The sequence below is a fragment of the Solanum stenotomum genome, chromosome 1 (assembly GCF_019186545.1).
Source record: "Solanum stenotomum isolate F172 chromosome 1, ASM1918654v1, whole genome shotgun sequence".
NCBI lineage: Eukaryota > Viridiplantae > Streptophyta > Magnoliopsida > Solanales > Solanaceae > Solanum > Solanum stenotomum.
This window is the reverse complement of record NC_064282.1, coordinates 12,592,396-12,605,622: the sequence shown is the minus strand read 5'-3', so window position 1 is coordinate 12,605,622 and position 13,227 is coordinate 12,592,396. Positions and strand designations below refer to the sequence as shown.

At 34.4% G+C, this 13,227-nt stretch overlaps 3 protein-coding genes across 3 annotated transcripts in view; all 3 read left to right on the top strand.

The window, feature by feature from the left end:
- The first annotated feature begins 194 nt into the window (after nt 1-194).
- LOC125868099 (uncharacterized) lies at nt 195-5,031 on the top strand. The gene is made up of 13 exons (XM_049548705.1): nt 195-360; nt 1,362-1,632; nt 1,731-1,804; nt 1,974-2,133; nt 2,255-2,279; nt 2,427-2,516; nt 2,845-3,016; nt 3,086-3,159; nt 3,594-3,666; nt 3,991-4,062; nt 4,139-4,272; nt 4,481-4,554; nt 4,663-5,031. The coding sequence occupies exons 2-13, from the start codon at nt 1,422-1,424 to the stop codon at nt 4,722-4,724; spliced, it is 1,221 nt and encodes a 406-aa protein (XP_049404662.1). The 5' UTR covers nt 195-360; nt 1,362-1,421; the 3' UTR covers nt 4,725-5,031.
- Nucleotides 5,032-7,920: 2,889 nt separating this feature from the next.
- On the top strand, nt 7,921-10,520 carry LOC125868072 (pentatricopeptide repeat-containing protein At3g49170, chloroplastic-like). Its single transcript, XM_049548675.1, has one exon. The coding sequence runs from the start codon at nt 7,934-7,936 to the stop codon at nt 10,481-10,483; it is 2,550 nt and encodes an 849-aa protein (XP_049404632.1). The 5' UTR covers nt 7,921-7,933; the 3' UTR covers nt 10,484-10,520.
- Nucleotides 10,521-11,238: 718 nt separating this feature from the next.
- LOC125856359 (extensin-2-like) overlaps nt 11,239-13,227 on the top strand; it is a 9,655-nt gene continuing 7,666 nt past the window's right edge. Inside the window, exon 1 of the mRNA XM_049535915.1 lies at nt 11,239-12,362. Within this exon, the coding sequence (XP_049391872.1) occupies nt 11,289-12,362 (1,074 nt within the window). The 5' untranslated portion in view covers nt 11,239-11,288. The remainder of the gene's footprint in view (nt 12,363-13,227) is intronic.

Sequence of the window (13,227 nt, the reverse complement as noted above, 5' to 3'; positions counted from 1 at the left end):
ATTTTAGTAAAATTTTGAATATTTAATTAATCTAAATTAGGGAGATAAAAAAATGAGAGTAGTAATTATTTAGGAAAGGCATGCTCAATTGGCATGCGCCGAAGCATGTGTAGGGTCCACTTCCACTAAATTAGGATCAAGTAATGGAGTAGTACTTTATTCTAGTTTACTCTTCTTCTAAAATGAGTCTTAAAAGTTTCCCATCAAAACCAAAAACCAAACTTTCCTTCTTTATAACATACAGAAAATAAGTTACACATTGTCTTCTTCTTCATTCAAATTTAGTTTAGCAACAACACTTTAATTTGGAATCAACTGCATTTTCAGCTTCAAACGCGTGCGATTCTCGATCTGTTACGGGTATGTAATTGTGATAGAAAGTTGCAGTTATTTGTACTATTGTATTATTTGTATGTATTGAGAGGCAATTTTGCATAGATAGGAAGAAGAAAATGTGTTTCAAAATGAAGGAGCTCTTTTGCAGATTCTTTGCTGTTAACACAAGCAACTTCTTTCTTGGAAAACTAAAACAGAAAACAGAAAACAATATAATGGAATTGTCACGTGAGTTGCACGTGTTTTTATGGTCTAATTTTAATATTTTTTTGTTTATCTCTTGGATGGAAAGGCAGAATAATTTCAATAATTCGATCTGCCTTTTTATTCGTTTCGTGTTGATGCCAACCTTCACTTTGCTATTGATTTACGAAAGATCTCACTTATCAGGAAGGAATGGTTTAGTTAATTCCTCCGTTTCAATTTGCTTGTTTTAGAAAGAATACATATTTCTTTTGAATGACATTTTAGTACATTCTACCGTTTTTTGTTTTCTTAAATTCCTTGCAAAGTTATTTCATACAAACAAATTACTAAAATGATTGGAGTAGTTCTTACAGGACCATCATTTCACATATAAAGTAGCTCTAGGATGCTTTTTAGCAGACAAATTTGACCAACATAACTTTGATTTACCAAACTTAAAGTATTGTTAATGGTCCATTATAGCCGATATAGTTGTTCAAAAAGATACAGGAACTTGGTTAAGCCGTGCTTAATAAACCTTTGTTGTTGTGATGGTACTAAAATTCATTTTTAATAAAAGTAATTTTGTAACAGTTTCTTTGCTTCCTATTCACAACTTTAGAATCAGGATCTGGTTCATGCATTTCACATCAATCTTTCTTATATTCCATTCCAATTCAGTTGGATCACTACATCCTAGCCTTTTTGTTTTTTTTTTTTTCCGAAAGGGGAGATGAGGTAGGGGATTACAAGGTGGGGTATCGAGCTCTTACGAACAAAGTTAGAGTTCAGATAGCCAATCAACTGAGCTACTAAGATTCCCTTTTTTGCTTTTGCAGATGGGGAGGTGGTAGAGGAATTGAAGAGTTCAACTTCCCCTGCATTGCTACTTTAATGCCATGACAACAGGTGAAGGCACTAAAGAAGAAATGGAGGGAAGAACTATTGAGAGATATAGCAAGATCAAGCACGGTTCCTGGTTAGACCAATTTCGACATGGCTCTAATCCTTGGATGGCTAGATATCTTTACGCCATATTGTTTCTCATTGCTAATTTATTAGCTTGGGCTGTTCGTGATTATGGCCATAGCATTTTGAAAGAAATGAAGAGTAAGATTGCTTCATTCTTTACTTTGGCAATAGATTCCTATTTCTAGTGCTACATCTGTAGTACACAATTCTAATGGTGTATATATCTATCTCTCTAGGACTTAAAGGATGTAATGGTGGTGAAGACTGTATGGGTGCAGAAGGAGTATTGAGAGTAAGCTTGGGGTGTTCTGTATCCTACCTCTCTAATCCCATTTGATTCAAGTTAGCTAGTTTACAGTTAGTTGTAAAATTTACTGAATGATAGTAATAAGTTGAAACTTTTATGGTTTTGTATGGGCATGCAGCTCAATGATGAAATTATTGATTTTCTTAGTCAATCCTTAACATGATCATTATAGCTATTCTATTTCGCCATGTTCCTATCTACAGCTGGTACTTCGAAATTAAATGACCGCAGAGAATTATGGCACTCAGGATGGTGGTCTGCCAAGCTTTTCATGAATATTTCTCTAATTGTACTACCCTTTCTTCTTCCAGCAGAGATTATTTCAATCTATGGTTAGTATAGATGCATACTATAGTAGTGTTTTCATTAAAATACTTCAGTTTAACAAGTCAGTCATATGTAGATTTATCAATATATGATAAATTGCTGAATGATGTTGTGCTTTCTGGACAGGCCAGGTTGCGCATTTTGGTGCTGGGTATGACAAACTCATCTAGCATGCTTCTTTTTCGTCATGTACAATCACTTTAGTGTTGGTTTTTGATGTTAAAATTAAGCATAGCATCTTAGGTAATTCACAGTTAGTCATACCCTCACGTTGATTCTGTTTCTGATCCATTTGCAGGGTATTTTTACTAATCCAGCTTATAAGTATAATCAGTTTTATCACATGGCTCAACGATTTCTGTCATTCTGAGAAATATGCTGTGAGATGGTAATTGGCTTAGTCCCTCTTTTTACATAAGTTTTGATCAAGGATAGCAAACCTTGATCTTATGCATGGGGATGTATTTCAGACAAGATTTTAGGAAATTATGTGCACTATGATGCTATCAACTCATTTGAATAACTGGTTCAGGCGCTATTTTCTATTATAAATAAAAAACTTCTGCTTGCTAAAATCAGAATTATTATTTAAAGGCTAAAGTTCAGATCCAAAAAGAACATGCAGTACATTTCAGTGATGTTACATTTTATGTGATTCTTATGAAGGTTTAAAACGGTTGATGATTAGTGCTAATGGAAATAAAACCATTTTGCAGCCACGTCCAAATGATGTTACTTGCAACAGTTGCATATGTTATATGCATCCTCGGGATCATCTTAATGTACATTTGGTATACGCCTCAACCATCGTGCCTTCTTAATATCTTCTTCATCTCCTGGACATTAGTACTCCTCCAACTCATGACCAGTGTTTCTCTCCACCCCAAAGTGAGTATGAGTATCTTGTGTTTACATTTTTTTGTTGGGATAATTTATATTAATTGATGAAAGCACCAGGTGAATGCCGGTTTCCTGACTCCAGGTTTTATGGGGCTATATGTGGTGTTCCTCTGCTGGTCTGCCATCAGAAGGTATGATTTGGATTTGTTTTTTCGTAAACCTTGCATCCTTCTCTTTTAATTCATTAAGAGTGCAAAAAAGAAAAGGCACAAATTTGAGGCTAAGCACTACACCATAGTTTCTTGAGCATTCGTTATCTATCATCACTTGAGCCTTTTAGGAATATCAATTTCTACAAGTAATGTCATTTGTTGAGTGAGAAGCTGTGCTCCGAAGAACCTGAAGTAAGAACTGGCATATCTTGGTATATTCTCAAACTTATAGAAAGTAGATGACTTAAACTTGTCACAAGTTAAGTTTTCATATTATAAATTTCATTTATTTGAGGATGTCCCTCTGTTTGGTTCAAGCTTCCACTTGAGAGAATGCCAATACACAATTAGGTATCTATGGTTTCATCACATTATGCTATTATTTCTTATAAATTTCTTGTATCTACTTACAGTGAACCTGCAGAAGAGAGATGCATCCGGAAAGCAGAATCGCCAACTGGAAAAGGAGACTGGTTCACCATCATAGTAAGTTTCCAACCTCTAAATGACTCAAGATGTTCGTTGAGTCATTAAACATGTAGCATTATGTCTTGCTAGTTTGTCAATCTTGAGTAAAAATTGGCAAAGGTTCAGTTCTAGTATTATTCTATTGTTCTAATAATTTGGACAAGCTTTATCCAGCCTTTAGATTCAAATGCTATATAATCTAGGGGAAGTATCTCATGTGCTGCTAAGATTCTTATTAGAGTCTTGACTTTATAATATATAGTGGTGTAGTAGAATACTAGAATTAATAAATCCCTTTTTCAGCATGTAATTAAGTAAGCTTTGACTCTTAATTTTGTACAGAGCTTTGTTGTAGCGGTCCTCACAATTGTCATCGCGACATTTTCTACTGGAATTGATTCAAAATGCTTTCAGGTATACCTCAATACTTTTCAATTACATAATAATCCGAATATACCTGAGAAAAGTTTCTAACAGAAACAAGTTGCAGTTCAAGAAGGATGATGCACCAGAAGAAGATGATGTACCATATGGTTATGGATTCTTTCATTTTGTCTTTGCGACAGGAGCTATGTATTTTGCAATGCTATTAATTGGATGGAATCCTAATCACACCATGAAGAAGTAAGTTCCTTCATCTTCAGACAACATATAAATTTTGATTTGGGCGATAAAATGTTCTGGTTTCAGCTCAAAATGATAACAGATATCAGAGCATTTGATGGCAGGAAATTGAAATGCTTGCTTGCTACTTCTTAAGAAACAAAAATGAACCAATAGAAGTTGTAACGAAATGCTTATTGTATAGTGCTTTATTGTTGTTAATCTGCAGGTTTACAATAGATGTTGGTTGGACAAGTACTTGGGTAAGGGTAGTGAATGAATGGCTTGCAGTTTGTGTTTACAGTAAGTTACTCACCAAACTTGGCATATTGTTAACTACGGTATAGTTACAAAGATTTTGGATCATTAAACATGTAATGTGATGCTTTTGATATTTCTAATATTTACCAGTATGGATGCTCGTGGCTCCGATTATATGGAAAAGCAGGCAAGTAGCAACATCAAATGTGTGACAGACAAACTTCACATTGCTAAGATTTCTCCAAATTCTTATGGCTGGCCTTTGTGGTTTTCATGCCTGTCCCCGAAAACAGAAGAAAAAAAGAAAGTCTCCACATATGCACTATTTGAAAACGAATATCCTGTTTAATCACCTCTCTCCAAGCTAAAAACACTATAGAATATGGAGCGGAGGAAGTAAGTCTGAATAATTTTAGCCCTTTGTATCTGGAAAGCAGATCTTTATACATGTAAATGTCATAGCTTATGTAACTTATAGAATCTTGATTTCTTGATTTTTTTTTTCTAACAGCTAAGTGATAAACAATGATGTCACTGTTATTTAGCTTTGTTGGCTAACCTATTCTTTATCCTTTGAATAGTTTGTATATATTGAAGGAAAAATTAAGAAAAATTGGTTAGTAAGCCACAAAAGAATTTGTAAGGTAAGATTGTGGTTCGGCTCTTCTCAGGATCCGACACATAGCCGAAGCTAGTGCACTGAATTGTCCTTTTTTATTTAACTCTAAAGATTTTCATTCATAAATTTGATAACTAAAACGCCCCACCTCGTGTCCACCAAACCAATTTAATTTATTATAATTTAAGTGTTTAAATAAGAAAATAATATATATTTATTAATTATGGTTAAGTGATTTTTTTTAAAAGAAAAAAAACATTACTCCCTTTATTCTCATTCTTTCAATGACTTTTGACATTTATTACATACTATTTATTTGTGGATGTTGAATTAGATAGAAGATCTCCAGCAACAATAATAATACTACCAAAATTCCTCATGTTATTGTTGTTCTCAGTAAGAGTGGAGACATAAACATCATCGACAATTTCTTGAAATCTATCTTCACAAGAAGAGCCAACTTCTTGGACAAAGGCTCCAATAGTGCTCAAAGTATCAAATATACCTTGCTTTAACAAGTGATCCTCCACATCTCTTAAAATATCAATAGAAGATTCATAATAATTCAAACAATAATTATATATCTCTTGTAAGTTTTCGTCGTTTGTCTGATCTAGAAAGGTATGAATCTTATTGGTTGTATCGGAGGCGTTTGTAAATGTTAAGTTGATTGCCTCTAGTGTCAACTCGTAAGGATTCCTATGAGGATTAAGGCCAAAAACTTGCAAGCAAAATTTTGGACTCTGACATTTGATGCACAAATCAGCCAAGGAGTTACTAGTAGTTGGTGCTATTAAGGAAGCAAAAATTACACATAAGACTAGTGTTGAGCCAAAGGAAAAAGAAGGCGGCGTTGTCATTGTCTTTTTTTTTTAGCTTGTTTTGCCCAATTATGGTTAAGTGGTATTAATGAATATGTGGTATTTATTAATAAAAAGAAGAAGGAGCTCTTTGCGTTTGCCCTTTTTTTTCGTTTTATGGAAGGAAGAAGTTAGGTGTATACAAGGATATGTGTAATGTGATGCTAAGTGGTACTATTAAAAAAAATCTTGGTAGGAGACTTCTAGCAATTAGGGCGTTACGCTCCTATGTGGTGTAAATATGAATTAGTTGAATTTTAATACGGGTACCATCTAACTCTAATCCTATTTCCTATTTTATTTTCGAAATGTGAATATCTTTATATTTGGAGACAATTAACTTCAACCAAATTTTCTATTTTACTCTCTAAAAAGGAATATATTTTTTCTCTCTCCTCAATATCATATTATTATTTTTATTTCATTTTATTTTTCTTATTTCATAATATAAACTCTTTCTTCTATTTTTCAAATAATCACGCTAAATAATCTTCATGTAATATAAAAATATTTTCTTTTCAATTTTATTATTTAATATAAAATTATATTTTATTCTAAATTTCTAAATAACATAAATTACGAGTAATATTATATATTATACATATTAATGGACAATTGAAATAAAAGTGAAATCAATATATAAACATTATATAAATACTCATTTTTAAGTTTATTATTGCTCCCATAAATGCATTAATTATTATGTTATGTATTTGTACTTTTAGATTCTTATCATTTAAATTTTGTGCATTATTTATAATGAAAAATAATAATAATTTTAAATTATATATCTAAATTGAAGAAAATTTTAAAAATAAAATATCATTAATTATGGATGAAAGTGGTATATATTAAATAATATATTTTTTAAAATATTATATTACATTAAAAAATAACAACGCATATTATAATTTAATTAATAGTCTTATATAATTTATAATATGTTAATTACAAATATTATATAATATAAATAATAATAAAATAATCAAAAAAGTGAAATAGAGAGTATGAATACCAAAGAATAGAGAATAAAATAGACTGCAGTTGGAGCAAATATTATATAATATAAATAATCATATATATACATATATAAGAGAATCTTAGGCCCGCTTACGTGGCTCCATCAGAAATCAGGATTCCATTTTTATTTATTTATTTCCAAAACTAGCCTTTCCTTTCATGAAAAGTTGTGATTTATATGAAAAGTTGTGATTTTTATGAAAAGTTGTAAGTTTATAAATAGTTGTGACTTTTATGAAAAGTTACGACTTCAATGAAGAGTTGCGACTTTTATGAAAAATTGTGACTTTTATGAAATGTTGTGACCTTTCTGAAGGGTTGCAACTTTTCCAAATAGTTGTGACCTTTCCGATAAGGCACAACAAATATTTGTTCACACTACCATTTATTGTCTATATATAGAGGGATTTCCTCTCATTTTAAAACAACAAAAATTCTGAACTTCTTATTCTTCTTCTTTTTCCTTCTTTTTCTGCACAATTAAATATTCGTGTACTTTGCTCATGTTGAGTTGCTCACTGACACCATTGTTTATGTTACAGATCCTGGTATTTTTTTACAGTTATAAATTTGTTCTTATATTATAAAGGATAAATGATAAGATGTTATAATTTTCATTTTCTTGTACATTATTAATGTTCGTTACTACGTAATCTTGTATGTAAAATAATATAGTGTTTTAGTTTTAATGATTGATATTAATTCCCGTGCGAAGTACAAGTATTTTTATTAGTAATAAAATAATCAAAAAAGTGAAATAGAGTATGAATATGAGAGAATAGAGAATAAAATCGATTGCAGTGGGAGAAATATTCTCTATTTTACCGTATATATATAGAAAATAGAGAGTAAAATCGAGTTCGGAGATGTCTTATAAATGTCCAATATGGGAACCACAGAAGCGAGAATACCGTTATAGATAATGATAACTCTCTCTCTTCCCTCTCCCGCCAAATTCATCCCTCCTTCTCCCAAATCCAAAAACCTCAAATCCCGTCGAATTAGGAACCCTGATTTCGAAGCTCTGAAGGATACTTTGATTCGACAAGCCAATGTTGGAAATCTTAAGCAAGCAATCTCGACGCTTGATCACATTTCTCAAATGGGTTTTACCCCTGACCTCACCTCCTATACAGTTCTCCTCAAATCTTGCATCAGGACCCGAAATTTCCAAATTGGGCAACTTCTACACTCTAAACTCAACGATTCGCCACTCGAACCGGACACCATTCTTCTTAACTCGTTGATAAGTTTATATTCTAAAATGGGCAGTTGGGATACTGCTGAAAAGACTTTCGAGAGCATGGGTGAGAAGCGGGATTTGGTTTCTTGGAGTGCAATGATTTCGTGCTATGCTCATTGTGGTATGGAGTTGGAATCCGTGTTTACTTTCTTTGATATGGTGGAGTTTGGGGAGTACCCGAATCAGTTCTGCTTCTCTGCGGTGATTCAGGCATGTTGTAGTGCGGAGTTGGGTTGGGTTGGGTTGGCGATATTTGGGTTTGTGATTAAAACTGGGTATTTTGAGTCGGATATTTGTGTTGGGTGTGCACTGATTGATTTGTTTGCTAAAGGGTTTAGTGATTTGAGGTCAGCTAAGAAAGTGTTCGATAGAATGCCTGAGAGGAATCTTGTTACTTGGACTTTGATGATTACTAGATTTTCACAACTTGGTGCTTCAAGGGATGCTGTTAGACTGTTCTTGGAAATGGTTTCTGAAGGATTTGTCCCTGATAGGTTTACGTTTAGTGGTGTTTTATCAGCTTGTGCTGAGCCAGGGTTGTCTTTGCTTGGGAGGCAACTGCATGGTCGGGTGATTAAGTCTAGGTTGTCTGCAGATGTTTGTGTCGGGTGCAGTTTGGTGGACATGTATGCAAAAAGTACGATGAATGGATCCATGGATGATTCAAGAAAGGTTTTTGATCGGATGGCTGATCATAATGTCATGTCTTGGACTGCTATTATAACTGGATATGTGCAAAGCGGACACTACGATATGGAAGCTATTAAATTGTACTGTAGGATGATAGATAGTGCAGTTAAACCAAACCATTTTACATTTTCTAGTCTTTTAAAGGCATGTGGAAATCTTTCGAATCCTGCTATGGGCGAACAGATCTATAATCATGCAGTGAAATTGGGTCTTGCATCTGTGAACTGTGTAGCCAACTCTCTAATTAGCATGTATGCCAAGTCTGGTAGGATGGAAGAAGCCCGAAAAGCTTTCGATCTTCTGTTTGAGAAGAATTTAGTTTCTTATAACATAATAGTTGACGGATATTCAAAGAATTTGGATTCTGCAGAAGCTTTTGAACTTTTCAGCCATTTAGACTCTGAAGTTGGGGTTGATACTTTCACGTTTGCTAGTTTATTGAGTGGAGCTGCAAGTGTAGGTGCAGTTGGAAAGGGAGAGCAGATCCATGCTCGGGTCTTAAAAGCAGGGATCCAGTCCAACCAATCTGTCTCCAATGCTTTGATATCTATGTATTCTAGATGCGGTAATATAGAGGCTGCTTTTCAAGTTTTTGAAGGAATGGAAGATAGAAATGTAATATCTTGGACTTCAATTATAACAGGTTTTGCAAAACATGGATTTGCCCACAGAGCTGTGGAATTGTTCAATCAAATGCTTGAGGATGGTATAAAACCAAATGAAGTCACATACATTGCTGTTTTATCAGCTTGTAGCCATGTTGGTTTAGTTGATGAGGGATGGAAATATTTTGACTCAATGTCAATAGATCACGGGATAACTCCAAGGATGGAACATTATGCATGCATGGTTGATTTGTTAGGCCGATCAGGCTCTCTTGAAAAGGCTGTTCAGTTTATCAAATCACTGCCCTTGAATGTTGATGCTCTTGTTTGGCGCACCTTGCTTGGGGCTTGCCAGGTGCATGGTAATTTACAACTGGGGAAGTATGCCTCAGAAATGATTCTTGAACAGGAGCCAAATGATCCAGCAGCACACGTCTTACTATCTAACTTGTATGCTTCGAGGGGTCAATGGGAGGAGGTAGCAAAGATCAGAAAAGACATGAAAGAAAAGAGAATGGTGAAGGAAGCTGGATGTAGTTGGATAGAAGCTAAAAATAGTGTCCACAAGTTTTATGTAGGCGACACAAAGCATCCCAAAGCAAAGGAGATATATGAAAAATTAGGTAAGGTAGCACTTAAAATAAAGGAGATAGGCTATGTTCCTAACACAGACTTGGTGCTTCACGAGGTGGAGGATGAACAAAAGGAGCAATATCTTTTCCAGCACAGTGAGAAAATTGCTTTGGCCTTTGGTCTTATTAGCACATCCAAACAAAAGCCCATCAGAATATTCAAAAATCTTCGAGTATGTGGAGATTGCCATAATGCGATGAAGTTCATATCAGTAGCAGAGGGAAGAGAGATAATCATTAGAGATTCTAATCGTTTTCACCATATTAAAGATGGACTCTGCTCCTGCAATGACTATTGGTGAAAGTCTTATTGTCAATTATGGTCTTATTGGCAAGTACAGACCAAAGTTGCAAACATGACTAGAATACTACAGATCATTCTAGTATATGGCGATGAGCATAGTGCTATGAAGCCATGTATCTGCAATCGTGTAGATAAGTACAGAACGAAACCATATGACTTGCACATTCATTTTTCTGGTGTATTTTGTATATCCCAGTTTGTATTATGTAATGAGGAAAAACCAAAATTTGGAAATTTTAGCAACTACGGAATTATCATTTATTAGTTGATGCTTGATTCATAATATTGTCATTAACTACATAAGCGTTGTGTTTTAACTTTTCAAAATTTCTGTGTTTTCTGGTAGTTTGCCGTGGATCGTGATCTTACATAGGCTTTGTTTGTATTGAAGCCCATTGCTGATAGCTGTTGCATTTATGTTCTTTTTGCTCTTCTTTTGAGATAGGGGCAATGTCGAACTCTAGATCATACGTCAACTTACAGATTTTTGCATTGAGAAAACAAGGAACATTTCTTTGTTCTGTGCATTATTGAGAAACAATCAGTCCTTAACTACTTTGTATTTCATATAAATTAATATTTGCCACCAGATAATGGCTCCCACTTTGTACTAATAAAAGTTTTTATTTGGACCTTGCTCTCAGCTTAGTGGGCAAGTGGGCAATTAAGAAGCTATTATTACATTAATGTTGAGAAGGGTGTCATTTTTTTTCTCTATAAAAACCAGGGCTTCGTACTCAACTATGCAACACAAGTCTTAGTTCTGTCCTTTCCTTCTCTAAGTATAGTGGTTCCAGTTCAAAATGAAAAGCTTAGGGAAGTTGGGACAATGGTCTTTTCTAACAGTTGCTTTGGCAATTTGGTTAATAGCCAGCACTGTTGTTGCTGATTACTCTTACGAGTATACTTCACCCTCACCTTCTCACAACTCTAACAAGTACTACAAATCACCATCTCCATCCAACTATCATGTGCCCACTCCTTATTACAAGAAACCTTATCCATCACACTACTACAACAAATCACCAACACCTTTAAAGCACACTTATTACAAATCGCCATCACCAGCAAAATATTACAAGTCACATGTTCCTTCAAAGCATTACTACTACAAGTCACCCATTGTAACCAAGTATTACAAGTCACATATTCCTTCAAAGCACTACTACAAGTCACCGGTTGCAACAAAGTATTACTACAAGTCTCCAACTCCTTCAAAGCATTACTACAAATCACCCACTCCTTCTAAGTATTACTACAAGTCCCCAACTCCTTCAAAGTACTACTACAAGTCCCCCTCGCCAGCAAAGTACTACAAGTCGCCTACTCCGTCAACACACTATTACTACAAGTCACCATCCCCAACAAAATATTACAAATCACCCGCTCCATCTAAATACTACAAATCGCCTTCACCAACAAAATATTACAAGTCACCAGTTTACTACAACTCTCCTCCACCACCACCAACTTACTATGAGAAATCACCTTCATACTACAAGTCACCTCCACCTCCACCAAAATACTATGAGCAATCACCTAAGTACTACAAGTCACCTCCACCCCCACCGAAATACTATGAAGAATCACCATCATCTTACAAATCTCCACCACCTCCACCAAAATACTACGAGCAACCACCAACTTACTACAATTCTCCTCCTCCACCATACTACCAAGAATCTACACCTTCCTATAAATCTTCTCCACCTCCTCCAAAGACCTATGAACAATCACCTACATACTACTCACCTCCACCACCACCGTACTACAAAGAAACACCAACCTATGCCTCACCGCCACCACCTGAGAAGTACGAGGAACCTGTCACCTATGCTTCACCTCCACCCCCATCACCATCTCCCCCACCACCAACCTACTACTAATAGTCAAATCCATTCTTTTCAATTTTTTCCACCAACTTTGGGGTTTTCCATTTCCTTTTATGCTTCCCAAAATGATGGACTTTGTGTGCTGTGTGTTCTTTTGTTTAATAATTCCTAATATTTATCATTGGAGATTCAAGTAAGATCTCCATCATTTTGGCTTATTGTATCAAGGTTTTATTTTGGTGTAATTTATCGAGAATTCTACTTTGCTCAATACCAACTTCTCTTTGTCTAATATTTCTCAAGAGTATTTTCTCCTCAATAATGGCATATAACTTATCTACTACAAAATTTAACAAGAAAAAAAATGAGGAAAGGTGCAAAATATGGTCTGGATGATGCTTCAACGAATTGCTGTATTTTGGATATGGATTATAATTGTACTTACCAGCTTTTAAGAAAATGAAACTGTACATAAAATAAACAGAATAATAAAAAACTGAAGAGAATCTTAATTTAGTCGTATGAATTATGCTTCTAAAAATATTTATCGATGGAAAAATAAGTGAAAAGATATAATATTGTGGTGGATCTTAGGGTGTGTTTGGTATGAAGGAAAATGTTTTCCTAGAAAATGCTTTCCTGGAAAACAAGTTGATTTTTGACTTATTTTCTCATGTTTGGTTGGTGAGTAGAAAATATTTTCCGGAAAAGATTTTTACTGTTTGATTTATGAATGAAAAATATTTTTGAGAAATATCTTTTATTTTTACTAGAGTAGAAAATAATTTTTGAAATTGAAAATAGTTTTTAAAAACAAACTTAAATTTTTTTTGGGGGGTGGGGGGTGGGGGTGGGGGAAGGGGGGGTCGAGGGTAGGGGTGAAAAATTGAAATTTTGAAGTTGAAAATAT